General features: G+C 44.9%; 1 protein-coding gene across 1 annotated transcript in view; it reads left to right on the forward strand.

The window, feature by feature from the left end:
- The window catches only part of MAP2K1 (mitogen-activated protein kinase kinase 1), a 101,087-nt gene that overhangs the window by 52,835 nt on the left and 28,495 nt on the right, over positions 1 to 19,757 (forward strand). The window contains exons 4-5 of the mRNA XM_003267120.4: positions 4,182 to 4,259; positions 5,572 to 5,623. Of these exons, the coding sequence (XP_003267168.1) occupies positions 4,182 to 4,259; positions 5,572 to 5,623 (130 nt within the window). The remainder of the gene's footprint in view (positions 1 to 4,181; positions 4,260 to 5,571; positions 5,624 to 19,757) is intronic.

Raw genomic sequence — 19,757 nt, forward strand, 5'->3', positions numbered from 1 at the left:
GGAAAGGCCCTGCCCTGGCTTCCTCTGGATCGAAAATTCTGACTCTGGGCTGCTGCTTCCCTTGGACCTTCTGCTTTGCCTCAGCTTCAGTATTTCAAAGGTGTTAGGTAGAGAGACCTCTGTTCGATAGCCACATCCCAGCTTCTGAAGGTCTTTGGTCTTCTCTCTGTCACAGTCTTTGCATGAGTTTTGTGTCATGAATATTATTTTCCCAACACTTTATTATGAAAATTTTCACAGGCCGGGCATGGTGGCTTACACCTGTAATCCCAGCACTTTGGGAGGCTGAAGTGAGCGAATCACCTGAGTTCGGGAGTTCAAGACCAGCCTGGCCAACATGGTGAAAACCCATCTCTATTAAAAATTACAAAAATGGCCAGACACGGTAGCTCATGCCTGTAATCCCAGCACTTTGGGAGGCTGAGGCGGGCAGATCACCTGAGGTCGGGAGTTTGAGACCAGCTTGACCAACATGGAGAAACCCCGTCTCTACTAAAAATACAAAATTAGCCAGGCACAGTGGCACATGCCTGTAATCCCAGCTACTCGGGAGGCTGAGGTAGGAGAATCACTTCAACCCAGAAGGTGGAGGTTGTGGTGAGCTGAGATTGTGTCACTGCACTGTAGCCTGGACAACAAAGGCAAAACTCAGTCTCGAAAAAAAAAAAAAAAATTACAAAAATTAGCTGGCGTGGTGCCTATAATCCCAGCTACTCAGGAAGCTGAGGCAGGAGAATCACTTGAAACCGGGAGGCAGAGGTTGCAGTGAGCTGAGACCACACCATTGCACTCCTGCCTGGGTGACAAGAGCGAAACTCCATCTCAAAAAAAAAAAAAAAATTTTCAAACATGCAGGAAAACTTGAAGGAAGTGTACACTCGTAAACCCACCACCTAGATTCTACAACTTATATTTTGAGATATTTGGTTTACCACATATCCATTGCTCCAATTTTTGGGGGTGCGTGGGGTTTTGTTTTTGTTTGTTTTTGAGACAGGGTCTTGCACTGTTGCCCATGCTGGAGTATAGCGGCACGATCTCAGCTCACTGCAACCTCTGCCTCCTGGGCCCAAGCGATCTTCCCACCTCAGCCTCCTGAGTAGCTGGGACTACAGGCACATGCCACTATGCCTGGCTCATTTTTGTAGTTTTAGAAGAAATGGGGTTTTACCATGTTGCCCGTGCTGGTCTTGAACTCTTGGGCTCAAGCAATCCGCCTGTCTCGGCCTCTCAAACTGCTGGCATTAGAGGTGTGAGCCACCACGCCTGGCCCTGGGAATGTGTTTTAAAGTAAATTTGTGTCATCAGCATTCGTTGAGCCCTATCTTCTAAAGCACTCAGCCAGGGGCTGATCTTTCCTAGAAATAAGCTCTGTGTGCACTGCCCAGTCTGAATTTTGGGACCCAAGGAGGGAAATTAATGCTTCTTGATCAGAATAGGAATGCTTTTGTCTTTGGGGGAAGTAGATTCCTGCTCAGGTGGTAGCTGAGCAACTGGAGAACTAGGGACCCAGAGTTAATGGTTCTTGTGCAGGAATAAAAGCTTTTGAACTGTTATTTTCATAAAGCATTTGTCTCTTCCATAGAAAACCTTCACAAAAGCACCATTGACTTAGTTAATAATTGGCTTCTAAAAATAAGCACAATTTCAGCAGCTTAAGGCAAGGACTTGGCAACAGTGAATTAGAATTAGAAAGTTGTTTGGTTAGTTGCAGGCAACCCTGGGGAATCCTGACTGGCTTATGCCCCTTACATTTTGTAATTCGATTGTTCACACTATAGTCTGCTTGTAGCTCTGTGGAGGTTAAAGGGAAGAGAGCCAATGTTTCCTTTTTGTTTTAAAATTAACTGATTAATTTTAGAGATACGGTCTTGCTCTGTTGCCCAGGCTAGAGTGTGGTGGCATGATCATAGGTCACTATAACTTTGAGCTTCTGGGCTCAAACAATCCTCCCACCTTAGCCTCCCAAGTAGCAGGAGGACAACAGATGTGCATCACCATGCCCAGCTAATTTTTATTTTTTGTAGAGATGGAGTCTCACTACTATGTGGTCCAGGCCGGTCTTGAACTCCTGGCCTCAAGCAATCCTCCTGCCTTGGCCTCCCAAAGGTTTGGGATTACAGGCATGAGCCACTGCACCTGGTTTGTTTTTTCCTTTTTAATAGAGATATTTCTCTTACCAACCCCCAGGGGAAGTGTAAACCAAGACAGTTATCTGGGCTGCCCCCTGTCCTAGGCTGCATTTAGGGTCAGTTGAGAAGTAGTGCTGGCTGGGCGCAGTGACTCACACCTGTAATCCCAGCCCTTTGGGAGGCTGAGGCAGGAGAATTGCTTGAGCCCATGAGTTCGAGACCAGCCTGGGCAACAAAGTGAGACTCGCTATCTACAAAAAAAATAAAAAATAGCTGGGTGGGGTGGCACGTACCTGTGGTCCCAACTACACGGAAGGCTGAGGCAGGAGGATCACTTCCTCCTCTGAGCATCAGTAGCATTGTCTGTTCTCTTCATTCAACTGTTTGTTCCCTGCCTTGTTTCAGAGGAGGATTTAAAGTGCCTTACCTCTTATGAATATATTCTGTCTCCCTAAGGAGAAGAGTGTGTTCTATCTTTATCTTACAGGTTTAAAAAAAGAAAAAAAAAAAACCTAGTTCTTACATATACAGAGGCATTTGATAAATGATAGAGGATGATGATAACTGCTCAATATAGGCAGGATACTTTAGAAAATTTGTTTTGCATTTTCAGGAATTAGGTCTACCTCTGAGAGTAATTTTAAGTTGCAAGTGGTAACTGGCTACACCTGAAGCCATAGGGGAAATTAACCTATTTCTGCCTTGATACATCAGGATCCCCTTAGCGAGGCATTTCTTCAAGATCGCAGGTTAAAATGTAGAACCCCTTAATGGGAGCCCCTGGTATGTGAGCCCTGCAGAGCCTGGCTTCACACCATACTTGTATCCTCTCTTGTGCTCTTTCTACTGCCTCTGTCCGGCACCCCATTCATGTCATCTCATCTCCTTGCCAGTCTCTCTGCCTCCAGAGTCTTGTCTGTCTCCCTCAGCTGCTGTGATTCTCATTTTTAAACCCTCAGGTTGGATTCCTTTACTTCTGACTCCATAAAGTCAAGTCCCAGTTCCTTGGTGGGGTTCTGGTCACAGCCAGCCATTTCTAGCCTGATCTGTCACTGCATCTCTTCATGCACCAACAGTGAAATGACCACATCATCCCAGGAGTACTCAGCAACGTGATGCGTCCCTGCTTTGATCTTATTGCAGTAGTACTCTGTTCTTCTCTCCCTTTTCTCCTCCACTTTTCCAAGTATAGAAATCATGTTCATCCTTTGAGTAATATTCAGCTCAAATGCCATCTTTTAAGTGAAGTCAGAATTACTTCTCCCTTCTGCATGTCTGTATCACTTTCTTATGCAGTTACGGTTTCATTGTAATGTTGGGAAAAACGCCTAGACCGTGTTTTTCCTTTACTGTCACGCCACAACAATCAACAGAGAAGACTTATGTGACCAAAAAAGTGTGGAGGGATTTTCTCTACACTCTAAGCAGCGGACACCAGCTGGGTGTCCTCCTGTTTCATTCTGACACTGTCTACCAGATGATCATGTCAGATCCCTTGGGTTCAGGGCTCAGTCCCCAAGACTCTGCTACCACCAGTTGCCAGTCTGGGCCTCCAAAACGTCTGACTGACTGGCTTTAAGTTGGGACTCCCATGATCCTATCTATCTTTGAGTTCGATTAATTTGCTGGATTGGCACACAGAACTCAGGGAAACACTTAATTTTACTGGGTTATTATAAAGGACATTGCAAAGGATACAGATGAAGAGACACATAGGACAAGGTATGGGAGTGGGGTACGAAGCTTCCATGCCTTCCCTGGGTGCACCACCCTCCAGGAACCTCCATGTGTTCAGCTGTGCTGAAGTTCTCTGAACCCAGCCTTCTGGGTTTTTTTTGTGTGTATGTTTTTGTTTTTGTTTTTGTTTTTGTTTTGAGACAGAGTCTCGCTGTGTCACCCAGGCTGGAGTGCAGTGGTGTGATCTCGGCTCACTGCAAGCTCTGCCTCCCGGGTTCACACCCTTCTCCTGCCTCAGCCTCGGCCGGAAGTTATCACTTGAAAGAATAGTTAGAACATTGTCACTAACTGGTCTGGTATTCTCATTCTTAGGATGGAGGTTCTCTGGATCAAGTCCTGAAGAAAGCTGGAAGAATTCCTGAACAAATTTTAGGAAAAGTTAGCATTGCTGTGAGTATGTTATGAAGTTTTTCTTCTAAATTCCTCATTGATAAGTTAATGAGTCGGTAAGAAATGGACAAGAGAGGAAGATGGAAAGTCAGTGAGGGGAAAGTTTATAAGAAAAGTGGTATTTTCTCACTAGACTCTTCCCTTTCTGGAGTCTATGTACACTATTGTCTCTCTCGCATTAGAATGAGAAAAGTGACTTTCTTTATATTAAAATCTGTATGTCTTGAAAAACAGGGGCCAGGCACAGTGGCTCGCACCTGTAATCCCAGCACTTTGCGAGGCCGAGGCAGGAGGACTGCTTGAGCCCAGGAGTTCAACTCCAGCCTGGGCAACATGATGAGACCTCGCTTCTACAAAAAAGTAAAAATAAATAGCTGGGCGTGGTGGTGCACACGTGTAGTCCCAGCTACTTGGGAAGCTGAGGTGGGAGGATCACTTGAGAGGCTGCAGTGAGCCATAATCCATGATTGTGCCATCGCACTTCAGTCTGGGTGACAGAGCAAGACCCTGTCTCAAAACAAAACAACTCTTTATACCATGTAAAAAGATGGTTGCTTGATAAGGCAGGTTAAGAAAATGAAACAAAAGAGTAAAAAATAAGGGGCTGGGCACGGTGTGGCTCATGCTTGTCATCCCAGCACTTTGGAAGGTGGAGGTGGGCAGATCACCTGAGGTCGGGAGTTCGAGACCAGCCTGACCATCATGGAGAAACCCCATCTCTATTAAAAATACAAAATTAGCCAGGGGTGTTGGTGCATGCCTGTAATCCCAGCTACTCGGGAGGCTGAGGCGGGAGAATCGCTTGAATCCGGGAGGGGGTGGTTGCGATGAGCTGAGATTGTGCCACTACACTCCAGCCTGGGCAACAAGAGCAAAACTCTGTCTCAAAAACAAACAAACAAACAAAAAAAAGTCCAGGCATAGTGGCGCACACCTGTAATCCCAGCACTTTGGGAGGCCAAGGTGGGTGGATCACTTGAGGTCGGGAGTTCGAGACTAGCCCGACAAACATGGAGAAACCCCGTCTCTACTAAAAATACAAAATTAGCTGGGGATGGTAGCGCAAGCCCGTAATCCCAGCTACTCAAGGGGCTGAGGCAGGAGAATCACTTGAACTCGGGAGGTGGAGGTTGTGATGAGCCGCGATTGTGCCATTGCATTCCATCCTGGGCAACAAGAGTGAAACTCTGTCTCAAAGGAAGAAGACAAATTTGTGATGATGATAAATGAAGTATTTTCCTAGAGTATTTTAAGATAGAGTATTTTTCTAATCACCAGTATTTTCTCTTCTTTTACATTCCCTTTCCTCTAGGTAATAAAAGGCCTGACATATCTGAGGGAGAAGCACAAGATCATGCATAGAGGTAAGAAGTTATTTGCTGGTTATTGTGCTTTGAATTTTAGATATAATCCAAAGGTTGTTGCTTCCTCTTTTTTGTATGTTTTGTTTCCGTGTAAAAGCCTTTTAATAACATGTTAAATCTTTTATTAAAAGTCTTTGTTTAGTTTGGTGGCTGAGACAGCAACTCCCACCCTCTTTTTGGTCTTGCTACACCTATTGCCTATAGCTGTGATGGACAATAGTCATAGTCACCCTGGAAGCCCAGCTAAGAGCCTCAGCCAGAACTTAGTTACCCAGTCTCTGGTGTCACTGTTCACTGTTCCAGTGACATGCATATGCCTCAAGCCAGGACTGGCCAGCTGCATATGAGTTTTACTATAAAAGAAACGGATTTATTGCTGGGCGCAGTGGCTCACGCCTGTAATCCCAGCACTTTGGGAGGCCGAGGGGTTGGATCACGAGGTCGGGAGTTCGAAACCAGCCTGACCCAATATGGTGAAACCCCCTCTCTGCTAAAAATACAAAAATTAGCCACCAGCCATGGTGGTGGGTGCCTGTAATCCCAGCTACTTGGGAGGCTGAGGCAGGAGAATTGCTTGAACCTGGGAGGTGGAGGCTGTGGTGAGCTGAGATTGCACTGCTGCACTCCAGCCTGGGCGGCAGAGCAAGACGCACTCTCAAAACAACAACAACAAAACACATTAAAAAAAGAAAGAAACTGATTTATTTTAATAAAGGTACACATAGACTTACCATGTGACCATACCATCTTAGGCATTTGTCCAAGATAAAAGATAACATGCATCCACACAAATGTTTAAAGAAGCTGTATTTCTTGTAGAAACAACTGAAATGTCCTTCAACAGGCAAAGAGAGAAACAAATTGTAGTATATCTATACAACAGAATACTCTTCAACAATAAAAATGAACAGACTACTGATACACGTACCTTTGAATTTCAGGAACATTTATGCTGAGTGAAAGAAGGCAGACACAAAACAGCCCAAACTATTTCCATTTATATGAAATTACAGAGAGAATGACAACAAATCCATAGTGGCAGAAAGTAGATCAGTGGTTGCCTTGAGGGGTCTAGGGTGAGATTAAAGGAGCATGAAGGAACTTTTTGGGGTGACACAAATGTTGTATCTTTTTTTTTTTTTTCAAGAGCACAAATCCACTTCTAGTTATTGACTTCTCATTAGTTTAAATCCTTGAAGGGGGCTGGGCGCGGTGGCTCATGCCTGTAATCCTAGCATTTTGGGAGGTTGAGGCGGGCAGATCACCTGAGGTCAGGAGTATGAGACCACCCTGGCCAACATGGCGAAACCTCGTCTCTGCTAAAAGTACAGAAAATTAGCCGGGCATGGTGGCGGGTGCTTCTAATCCCAGCTAATCAGGAGGCTGAGGGAGAAGCTTGAACCCGGGAGGCGGAGGTTGCAGTGAGCCAAGATTGTGCCACTGCACTCCAGCCTGGGTGACAAGAGCAAGACTCCGTCTCAAAACAAACAAACAAACAAAAAACATTCTGGCTAACATAATGAAACCCCGTCTCTACTAAAAATACAAAAAATGGGCGTAGGCCAGGCGCGGTGGCTTAACGCCTGTAATCCCAGCACTTTGGGAGGCCGAGACGGGTGGATCATGAGGTCAGAAGATCAAGACCATCCTGGCTAACATGGTGAAACCCCGTCTGTACTAAAAAATACAAAATAATAATTAGCTGGGCGTGGTGGCAGGCGCCTGTAGTCCCAGCTACTCGGGAGGCTGAGGTAGGAGAATGGTGTGAACCCGGGAGGCAGAGCTTGCAGTGAGCCGAGATCGCGCCACTGCACTCCAGCCTGGGCGACAGAGCGAGACTCCGTCTCAAACAAAAAAAAAAAATCCTTGAGGGGTACAGCATCACTTGGATTCTGTTTCCAACAGCCTTAGTAGGAAGAGTGCTTCAGAATTTGGCACAAACTGTGCCACTGGTTCTGTGGGCCCGAGTTACCTTTCTCCAGATTACTCCGGTGTTGTTTGGTTTGCCACTAGGAGTCACTGTGTTGTTCTTTGCTTTGTATACATAAGCACATTTCTTCCCAAATAGAATTCTGTTTCATCTCGGGCATAAACATTTTCAGTTTTAGGAAGAACTGCCTGCTCCCGTTGGTTCCGGATACCCTGCTTATAGCCAGCAAAAATGACGTTGCACCACAGCCTTCTACGTATTTCCTTTTAGAAGTCCTATTCCCAGCAGGCCTCCATGGCATCCAAGATGGCGGGAAGTGCAAATGTTTTATCTTGACAATGGTGATGGATACATGGCTATATACATTCGTTGAAAGTCAGCTGTCCACTAATGTGACTGCATTTTATAGTATGGAAATTATACCTCAATATAGTTGCTTTTTAAGAAGATGAAGCCAGAGGACAGGAAACTGGTAAACATAGTGCTATCGGCCATGTCCCTTCAGCCACAGCACTGCCAACACTGACTGGTGTTGAGAGGAGAGCTGAAGAGAAGATGAGTGGAGTAGGGTGGGCTGGTGGAACTGACTGGACAGCTTACAAGCCCCATAGATTAGGTGATACATCACTGGTGAGCAAGCTGAGCACTGAGTGGAGCCACCTTTGACATGGCTGACTCCTGGATGCATTTTTTTTTTTTTTTTTTACGTCCCCCTTCTCTCCCCTAGTGTTCTTTTTGTTAGTCTAACTTCTTCCAGATACTGATCTTTCAGGTCTTCAGTTAGAGGTAACTTAATTATGACAGTGTTTGCAAGTGTTGGAGGGTGGTTCTGATTCAGTAGGTCTAGGGTAGGGCACAGGGACCTGAAAATTTAAAAATAGGCAATTAGCTGGGCGTAGTGGCTCACGCATAGTAATCCCAGCACTTTGGTAGGCCGAGGCAGGCAGATCACTTGAGGTCAGGAGTTTGAAACCAGACTGCCCAACGTGGTGAAACCCCGTCTCTACTAAAAGCACAAAAATTAGTTGCATGTGGTGGCGTGTGCCTGTAATCCTGGCTACTCAGGAGGCTTAAGCAAGAGAATTATTTGAACCTGGGGGGCGGAGGTTGCAGTAAGCTGAGATCATGCCATTGCACTCTAGCCTGGGCAACAGAGACTGTCTCAAAAAAAAAAAAAAAAAAAAAAAAGTTTAATTGTAAAAAATATATACATAAAATTTACCACTTTCTCAAGTTTTCAGTGTATAGTTCAGAGGCATTTAAGTACATTCACATTGTTGTGCAGCCATCACCACCATCCATCTCCAGAACTTTTTTCATCTTACAGACCTCAAGCTCTGTGTCCATCTAACAACTCTCACCAGGCATGGTGGCTCACACCTATAATCCCAGCACTTTGGGAGGATGAGGTGGGCAGATCACCCGAGATCAGGAGTTCGAGACCGGACTGGCCAACATGGCGAAACCCCCGTCTCTACTAAAAATACAAAAATTAGGCATGGTGGCATACGCCGTAATCCCAGGTACTTGGGAGGCAGAGGCATGAGAATCACTTGAACCTGGGAGATGGAGGTTGCAGTGAGCTGAGATTGTGCCACTGCATTCCAGCCTGGGCAGCAGAGCAAGACTCCATCTCAAAAAAAAAAAAAAAAAAGCCCACTATTTCCCCCTTTCCCCATCCATTGGAAACCACCAATCTACCTTCTGTTTGACTACTCTAGGTACCTCATATGAGTGGAATTACACAGTATTTGTCCTTTAGGGACTGGCTTGTTTTAGTTAGAATAATGTCTTCAAGGTTCATCCATGTTGTATGATGTGCTTGCTGGACACTGGTTCTTAAGTAAGTGCTGGTTCTAATGCAGTGGTCCATAGCCACATTTTGGGAAACACTGCATTGGGGGTAGAGTGAGTAGCTAGGTGGGCTGTCTAGAAAGAGGAGTAACGGCAGCTTGTCCTAGTGGGATTTGTGGGGAGAAAAGAAATAGAAAATGAAGCACAAAGAAGAATGTTGTACAAATGTTCCCTCTCATTCCGGGGAAAATTTCTCAAAATATTGAAAGATTTCTGTCCGTGGAAGACTTGTAGTTGGAATTTGCATGACCAGCTTATAGCTTGTACATATGGTTCAGTTTTGTGCATCTATTAATTTCAACCTGGGCCACCAAACTGCATTGTTAAGAACTAGAGACTATTGGCTGGGCTCATTGGCTCACGCCTGTAATCCCAACACTTTGGGAGGCCGAGGCGGGCAAATCACAAGGTCAGGAGTTCAAGACCAGCCTGGCCAACATGGTGAAACCCCGTCTCTACTAAAAATACAAAAAATTAGCTGGGCGTGGTGGCAGATGCCTATAATCCCAGCTACTAGGGAGGCTGAGGCAAGAGAATCGCTTGAACCTGGGAGGCAGAGGTTGCAGTGAGCTGAGATTGCACCACTGCACTCTAGCCCAGGCAACAGTGCGAGACTCTGTCTTAAAAACAAAACAAAACAAAACCCAAAAACATTCAGAGAGAGGACAACCATTTTGGAAAACAGGTATTAAAATTTCTTGTTAAATTATACCACCATGAACTGCACTCCTTGGCATTTACCTAAGATAAATGAAAACATTTGCTCATGCAAGGACTTGTTACACAAATGTTCATAGCAGCTTTATTTATAATTGCCCAAAATTAGAAGCAACAAAAATATTATTATCAGATGAGTGGGTACATTCTGATATATTCAAACAATGGAGTACAACTCAGCAATAAAACTATTGATACATATGACTTCGATGAATCTCAAAAACATGCTAAGTGAAGGAAGCCCTATACAGAAGAGTACGTACTGTGAGAGCCTGCTAATAGGAAATTTTAGAACAGATAGTCCACAGTAACATATAGCAGATCAGTGGCTGCCTGAGGGTTTAGAGGTAGGGATAGTTTAACATCAAAGTGCATAAGGGAACTTTTTTGGAGTAATAGAAACACTAAATCTTGTTTGTGGTAATAGGTTCACAGGTGTAAACATTTTTGAAAATGCATGAAAGTATACACTTAGAATGCTAACTGAGGCTAGGTGCGGCGGCTCACGCCTGTAATCCCAGCACTTTAGGAGGCCGAGGTGGGTGGATCACTTGAGGTCATGAGTTTGAGACCAGCCTGGCCAACATGGTGAAACCCCCATCTACTAAAAATACAAAAGTTAAGCCGAGCGTGATGGTGGGCGCCTATAATCCCAGCTACTTGGGAGGCTGAGGCAGGAGAATGGCTTGAACCTGGGAGGCAGTGGTTGCAGTGAGCCAAGATCGTGCCATTGCACTCCAGCTTGGACAACAAGAGCAAAACTGTGTCTCCAAAAAAAAAAAAAAAAAAAAAAAAAAATGCTAAATATAGAAAGCCGCCTGCTTTCTAATTGTACTGGCTGCCATCTTGTCCTCTGTCTACTGACAAGAAAGTATCAATAAGAGGTAGTGATTGGTTTGAGGGGGAAACAGTTTTTCTAGCAGTTTAGTCCTTAATCTGTGGCTTCTTAAGACCTCTGAGTTCCATGTTAGAATATTTTAATGTATTAGTTTCTAGGAAATAGGAGTAGCTGAAAGGAGAGGAGGAATGAACATTCTTAAGCATGGAGTTGTGTTCTAGGCTGCGATTGACATATGCAGTCTACCACTATGCAAGGACGAGTGAGGTCAGTGTTGTAGGAGCATCTGGTGGAGTAAAGGCATCCCATCATCTGTGAAGTGGAGTCCGCATGCCTACTCAGAGGTTGCTGTGAGGACTAAGAAATTACATATGGAAAGCAACTGGCAAAGCGTTTTGCGTATAGAAAGCTCTAACATGCTAATTGCCTTCCCCGTTTCTTTATATAATTAATAAGGAAACTAAAAACCAGAGATTAAAACTTGAGCTTTGGTTTCCATATGTGTAAAATATAGTTCTTATGTTTGTCTCTCATTAACCTGTAAGTTTCTTCAAATCTGGGAACATGTCTAATTGCTGTGTATATATCTTCAGTCCTGAAGATGATAGTAGAAAACAGTTATTCTTTGAAGGTTTGTTACATGGATGGATGTATGATTAACTTGTGCCAGAACACACGAGAGTCAACAGTGAAACTGGGCCAAGGACCCATGTCTCTTACTCTTAACACAGTGTTTCTTTCTAGTCCTGTGTTTTTCTCTACTATGTACCTACTATGGATCATGCCCTGTGTTTTTCAATGAAGAGCTCTAACTTTATTTCCATTCCAAGGAGAGGGAGGTTTCAGCACATTCCTGGAACAACCAGCTTTCTTTTCCCTTCCGCCTAGTGCTGCCCCCACCTGCTTAGGGCTTTCTTTTTTGGCTTCACCAATTGTTGCTCTTTGGCATGAAGAGCTGCTTTGTGAGCCAGATGGGTCTCTGAACAGATGTCTTTGATGGAGAGTTTACCACTTGCACAGCCAAGAAAGGGAAGTCACTAGAAGGACTTCTGTGTGGGCTGGCCTGGCTGCTCAGCATTTCAGACTCCTGTTGTTTACAAGTCTCTCCAGAAGCCCTGGAAGAATTAACTGTAAGGCCTGGACTGTGGAATGGTACCTGTGCACCAGCAATTCCTGAGCAAGCAGCACAGTGAGTAGATGATTCCTGGAAACCTGAGTTCAGGTGAAAATTAGAGCAGTCTCCTTGTCCCTGCCTGTGGGCTTCCTCCTGGCCAGTTCTACCTCTGGTCTAAATATATTCTTCACTGATGAAATTTCAACTTCATTTCTTCTTCTGTCCTTTAGGAAAAATGGGGAAGAGTAAAGAGGTCTTTTCTCTGCCTCAAATTTTTATTTGTTCTTATTTGTTGATACTTATTTGCTGGAGATAGTTTAGTGGTTTTTTTCTTTTTCTTTTTGAGACAGGATCTCGCTCTGGTGCCCAGGCTTGGAGTACAGTGCTGCAGTCATGGCTCACTATAGCCTTGGCCTCCTAGGCTAAAGCGATTCTCCTGCCTCAGCCTCCTGAAGTGCTGAGACTATGGGCATGAGCTGCTAGGCTTGGGTTGATTATTTCAATTACCATTTGCTATGTAATGAGGCTCCAAAACTTAGTAGTTTAAAATAATAATTTATTACCTTACACAATTTATTACTTTTTCTGTGGATTGGCAGGTCCTCTTTCCCCCTCCTCTGTGAGGCTAAAGCCCTGGTTTCTTCCAGTAGCAACAGGGGGTAAACCCTACTACTCAAGTACCCTTTAAGCCTCTGCTTATGTCAAGTTTGTTCATGTCCTGTTGGCTAAAGCAAGTCATGTGTTTCAAGCCAAGATTTAAAAAGTAGAGTGAAGTCTCCATCTCTTGTTGGGAGGAGCTATGAAATATGGTGGCCCATTTTTTTCCACTCTATCACAATGATAAAGTTGAAGGTTCAAATCGTGACTGTGCTACTTATTGTGTAACCTTGGATGAATCATTTAACTTCTCCAAACCTCAGGAAAATGGAGAAAACAGAACCTACCTAAAGGGTTGTGTGCAGATTAATTAATACATACAAAGCACTTAGAATAGTACTTAACATGTTGTAGGCACTTAATACATTTTACCTGTTGCTTAGGTAAATTTGTAGGGGTTTTTATGATTACCAGCAACAGAAACCAGCCTGACTTGGTTTAAGCTTCTAAAAGTTTATTCATTAGAAGGATCTGGCTGGGAGCAGTGGCTCACACCTGTAATCCCAGCACTTTGGGAGGCTGAGGTGGGCAGATCACAAGGTCAGCAGTTTGAGACCAGTCTGGCCAACATGGTGAAACCCCATCTCTACTAAAAATACAAAATTAGCTTAGCGTGGTGGCGTGCGCCTGTAATCCCAGCTACTCGGGAGGCTGAGGTGGAAGAATCGCTTGAACCCAAGAGGCGGAGGTTGCAGTGAGCCGAGATCGCGCCACTGCACTCCAGCTTAGGTGACAGAGTGAGACTCTGTCTCAAAAAAAAAAAAAAAAAAAAAAAAAGAAGGATCCAAGGGAAGTTCAGAGAGTCCTTTGAAAAGCTGATCCTACAAACCACGGTAGGATAGGAACCAAGGCTACTCTGGTTGGGAGGTTGGCTCAGTCAGGCAGAAAAATAGCTCCCTTGCGCACAACTCTAACAGTGCTATTGCTGCTGGGCCAACTGTCCTCTCCTAGCCTTATTTAGGGGGTAGGCATGGCCTCAGTGACCTCCCAGAGGGGTCCAGAGTCAGTGCCTCTGAAGAATCCACTCTGACCACAGTCGTGCAGATATCAAGAGACAGCATCCTCTCCTGCTCAGTGTTGGGGGCTAGTTGGTAGTCCATTGCCTAGTCCAGGTTGAAAGTGATTTCTGGGTGTGCTCTGCTCTAATAAAAAGTAACGTACAAAAATAGTTTATAACCCAAGGTGCTCTGGGGGCAATGTTTTGCTCTTTCAAAGCATTCACTGTAGGTAGGATTCTTCAAATATAAGTTTTCTTAGAATCTTAAAAAAGGCAAGCAAATTACATCAATTTGATTCATACATTTCTTCTTAGGAATATGTCAGTGATTTAAAGGTAGGTATTCCTGTACTTATGAATTTTTAAATGAGAAGAAGTGCCTCGTGGTATTTTGAGGAAGGTTAGCTGTTTTCAGGTACCATTTAGTTACTGTTTTTCCACCTAGGTAGTAGCCTCTTGAACATTTCTCGGTTATCTCTTTTCAACTGGGTATGTCCTGGTCCTAGTTTGGTACATTGCCTTGGTTGTACACATGGTGGCTTTCCTACATTTCTAATGTGTCTGCACCAGGTGGGAACCCAAAGGCAAGCATGTTCTCACCCTCATTCCTGAAGTGATTTGTCTCTGCCATAATGGAGCAGGACTTCTTGGGCAGAATAAGTTCAGCTGACATTCCCAGTGCCGAAGCTCTGGCTAGCTCAACTGGTCCACTGTGATTTGTTCTGTTATTATACAGAACATTGTACTCTATTTCCCCTGGGTGTTCAAAGGGAGAAGCAATCTGTGCGGTTTAGCCTGATGTGTGTGATTTGTGAGCTGTTGATCAGGGGGTGGGTATAGAGCTGTCACCCCTTTGGGAAGTGTTAAGTTTCTCTGAAATCTCTGGGTGACATTCTGACAGTCATGGGTAGGTACAGGTATATGCTCCTCTGTGTCTATTCGCCTACCTCCTCAGTCTTTTCCCCCATCAAAGAGAAGTAATTCATTTTGTAAAATATTTATAGAATACCTGCCAAGTGCAAGGTACTAGGTGAATTACTCGTTAGGCATAAAATTGGCTCATAAATGAATTGTGTCCTCCAGGAGCTTAGAGTCTAATGGGAAAGAGACATATCTGTAAATGACTCTTGTATATTGTGGAACATAGCCAATATCATTGTTTAGTGCATGAATCACTACCCTGCCAACTTTCAGATAGAATCCGATGTGACATAGTGACATAGATTATTAGTCAGAATTCTTTGGTGTGGCAGAAACACAACTCAAGATTACTTAATCAGAAAAGGGAATGTATGGTTTGGGTCACCAGGAGGTCGGAAGGCAGGGATGAATATGAGGTTGAAATGATGGCCTCACGTCACTTCTCAGCTTTGCTCATTCTTGTGTGGGCTTCCTTTTCAGTCAGATTTTCTTCACTGGAGGCAGGATGGACCTCACTAGCCCCAGACACATCTAGTCCTTAGTGCTCCCTATCCCAGAGAAAGTACTCCACCCACTCTCCCCAGCATCCAGATCAGCGCTTGAACCACTGATTGGCAAATTGCCTCTGCTTGGAGTGCTTGCCCATGGCTGGACCATTCACTGTGTCCAGGGGACTAGTGTTGCCTGGTGGGCCACCCTGGGTTATACATTCACCCCTGTGGTACAACAGATGGCGCCTCTTGATGAACACCCTAGCAGAAACACTTGATGCTGGGGAGGAGTGTATCTCAAATGAAAAGGAGGGGCTTTGTTACCAGGAGATGGGGAGAATGAATGGGTGCTGAAAGCAAGCAAATTTTTAAAAACTTTTCCCCTTACAAATTCTGTTAAGCATTGGGTCAAGAAGACAAAACACTAACATAGGATGAAAACAACAAGCAGTTAACACAGGTGTGAGCAAACTGGTCCATGGGCTAAATTTGGCCTGCTGCCTGTTTTTGTATGGCCTGCAAGCTAAGAATAGTTTTCAAAATTTTGTGACATGTAACAATTATACAAAATTCAATTTATTATTATTTTTATTTTTCGAGACCGAGTCTCACTCTGTCACCCAGGCTGGAGCGCAGTGGTGTAATCTCGGCTCACTGCAACCTCTGCCCCTCAGGTTCAAGAGATTCTCGTGCCTCATCCTCCCAAGTAGCGGGGATCACAGGCATGTGCCACCACGCCTGCTCATTTTTTTGTATTTCTAGTAGAGACAGGGTTTCGCTATGTTGCCCAGCCTGATCTCAAACTCCTGGGCTCAAGTGATCCACCCGCCTTGGCTTCCCAAAGTGCTGGGATTACAGGTATGAGCCACTGTGCCCTGCCGGAAATTCAGATTATTGTGTCCATAAATAAAGTTTTATTGGATCACAGCCATGCTTGTGTAAATGTTGTCTGTGGCTGCTTTTGTGCTATAATGGTAAATTTGAGTAGTTACTTGTGAAAGAGATGACTGTGTGGCCCTCAAAGCCAAAAATATTTACTCTCTGGTCCTTTTTTATAGAAAAAGCTTCCTAACCAAAAGGGGAAGGAGAATCCCTTGACGGAAGAAGCTTTAGAATGTAAGCACAAAACTGGGCTTTTAAGCACAAAACTACAGTGGCTGTAGCCTGTAATCCCAGCACTTTGGGAGATCAAGGAGGGGGGAGTGGATCACCTCAGGTCAGGGGTTCGAGACCAGCCTGGTCAATGTGGTGAAACCCCGTCTCTACTAAAAATACAAAAAATTAGCCGGGCATGGTAGCAGACGCCTGTAATCCCAGCTACTCGGGAGCCTGAGGCAGGAGAATCACTTGAACCCAGGAGGCAGAGGTTGCAGCGAGCCAAGATCATGTCACTGCACTACAGCCTAGGTAACAAGAGCAAGACTCCGTCTCAGAAAAGAAAAGAAAAAAAAGAATTTAAACACAAAACTAAACTTTTAAATGCGTCAGCTTTAAGTTCTCAAGGAAAACATGATAGGTGACATGGGTAGGAGAGAGGATTATTTTTCCTGATCCTGGAGCTCTGAAAAGAATTAGCTGCCAAAATTTATACTGAGTCTTCATCCGAAGCTGAACCAAGTAGGTAGTTATGCTGTGAGTTAAAAAGGGTTGGAGGTGGAGAGGGTGCTAGCATACTGCTCTCTTTCATGCTATTTAAAGCAGTAATTTGCATTGCCACCCTGCCGTTCTTAACCTGCTCTAATTATCAAGGCCGTATTTTGACTAAGTCCCTGAAAAAGCATTGCATGATTTAGATCAATACGCAGTTCATCCGACTTAGCCTGTAAATTATTTCTGCCTTGGAGTTGTTAGCTGATAAAGATCAATAAATGCTAAGAACAGTTTTAAATTATAACTCAACTTGTTTTTCTTTTCCTTCTATCTAATGAAACCATGTGTAACCTAGATTTTTAAATTTTATGTATTTATGTATGACATGTATGTGTGTATGTATAAATGAACGAATGACAGGTCTCGCTCGTTCTGTCGCCCAGGCTGGAATGTGGTGGTGTGATCATGGCTCGCTGCATCCTCAACCTCCCCGGCTCAAGCGATCCTCTCACCTCAGCCTTCTGAGTAGCTAGGACTACAAATGTGTGCTATCATGCCTGGCTAATTAAAAAAATTTTCTTTTATAGAGATGCGGTCTCTCTCTGTTGTCCAGGTTGGTCTTGAACTCCTGGACTCAAGTAAGCCACTTGTCTGGGTCTCCCTAAGTGTGGGATTACAGGTGTGATCCACTGCGCTCAGCTGCCAGCTTAGATTTTTGAGGGTTACGTAGCCCACTGTAATTGGATACCTCTCTTCAGGGCCATATTAGCTTATCATACCTTGGGGCCATCCTGCTTGGAGTGTGCCTTAAAAGTGTTCCTTTATTCCCTAGGTTAGAGTTATGTAAAAACGGGGCTCTCAGGTCAGAATGAGATTTAAGGCTTCTGCAGAGCCTATATGAAAGTGTTTTTGGGCCGGGCACAGTGGCTCATGCCTGTAAGCCCAGCACTTTGGGAGGTCGAGGGGGGCGGATCATGAGGTCAGGCGATCAAGACCATGCTGGCCAACACAGTGAAACCCCGTCTCTACTAAAAATACAAAAATTAGCTGGGTGTGGTGGCACGCGCCTGTAATCCCAGCTATTCGGGAGGCTGAGGCAGGAGAATCGCTTGAACCCGGGAGTCTGAGGTTGCAGTGAGCCAAAATCGCCACTGCACCTCCAGCCTGGCAACAGAACTAGACTCCGTCTCAAAAAAAAAAATGTTTTTGGGCTGGGCACGGTGGCTCACACCCATAATCCCAGCACTTTGGGAGGCCAAGATGGGCGGATCACTTGAGGTCAGGAGTTCGGAAACAGCTTGACCAACATGGTGAAACCCCGTCTCTACTAAAAATACAAAAAAATTAGCCGGGCATGATGGCGGGTACCCGTAATCCCAGTTACTCGGGAGGCTGAGGCAGGAGAATCACTTGAACCTGGGAGGTGGGGGTTGCAGTGAGCCAAGATCACGCCACTGCACTCCAGTCTGGATGACAGAGCAAGACACCATCTCAAAAAAAAAAAAAAAAAAAAAAAAAAAAAATTTTTTTGTATCCTTTTCCTAGGGAGAGCTGGGAGTCTCCAAAGTATCTCACGGTGTCCCAGTGACAGCCTCCACCAAATGGGGTCTTCAGCAATGGTCAGGATTACAACCTCTAAATTCTTCCTCTCCATTCAGACTTGTTGGCACTGATAGCAAGATCTGAAGTGGCTTGTTTGGTTTTGTTTTGTTGTTTTATAAGCTGTTTGGAGCAGACTCACACGTAATGATTTGAGTGGTTTCTTCTGCAATTTTTGCAAGGAACTATGCTGCCTCTGCCAGGCATCCCTGAGCAGAAGTCAGAGTCTGAGCACGGTTCCTATCTGTGTGTGACCAAGGACTGTTGTCTGATCCTTGAAACATAGAAGGTTGCCCATGGTATTCACAAGGTGCTCCTGGCTACATCTCTTTCCCATCACAGCCATCCCATAGCTGTGTGGCTTACACAGGAAGGGATTCCTTTTGACTGTGTCAGACTGCCTTGCCTTAAAGATGGAGGGAGACAGTGGCTCATTAGTAGTGGAGAATTCAGTACGTTGGTCTCTTGGTTAGAAATGTGAATCTCGTTTTATCTAGAATTATTTCATCTGCTAGAGTCACAGTGATGGATTATAGCTCCAGGTGAGTTTGTCTCTTAGCTCCTTAAGAGAGGCTTAGATCTCTTTAGGGAAGCATGGAGGAGGTGGTATTTGAGCTGAGCTTTGAAGCATAGGTAGAAGTTATATATGTGGCAGGGTCAGGGAAAGGAATTCCAGGTAGAGGGAAGCATGAATCATGGCATAGAGGTGGGAAAACACAGATACGTTTTTACAGGAAATAGCAAGTGGTTCAAGTTGTCTACAACAAAGGGTTCCTGATGGCAAGGGGTGAGAATTAAAGTAAGAAATAGTTGAAGCAGTGAAGAGGGTCTTCACTGCCATGTTCAGGAAGTGGATTTTATCATGGGCAACAGGAAGCAGTGGAATGATCCTGCACAGAGAAGTGAGATGCGCTGTGCTTTAAGGAAGAGGACTCTACCGTCATGGCTAAGGTGAGCTGGAGAGGGGAGAGGTCAATTAGGAGGCCGTTGCTATGGGCCAGTGAGAGATAAGGGGGGTCTGAGTTAGGATAGTGACAGAAAGAAGGGACAGGAGGGGGACAGATGGGAGAGAGGTGGTGCAAAGGGCAGGGACAGGTGTGGGAAGATGAGTAGGGGAGTAGCAGGGAGACTTGGCCTTGGCCCTTCCTGGGGTGGTTGTGGTGGGAAGGAGCCTGAGGCCCCTGGCCGTGCTCCAGGGCTGTGCCTGGAGAGCTGTGTCCTCCTCCTCCTCAGATCACAGAGCCTCATTTCTAATGGAAACCTGAGGCTGGGGCTGCCCTTTCCTAAGTTACAGATTATTTCCTGAGGAGGATCCCAGCCCCAAGAGAGCTGGTTTGATTTGAAAATCTGGACACATAGGAATGAAACAGAGTGAATTTTATTAACCACTACCCAAAGCAAGATGGAACTTAGCTCATGATGCCCA

This window comes from Nomascus leucogenys, chromosome 6, assembly GCF_006542625.1.
Source record: "Nomascus leucogenys isolate Asia chromosome 6, Asia_NLE_v1, whole genome shotgun sequence".
In the NCBI taxonomy this organism is placed as follows: Eukaryota; Metazoa; Chordata; class Mammalia; order Primates; family Hylobatidae; genus Nomascus; species Nomascus leucogenys.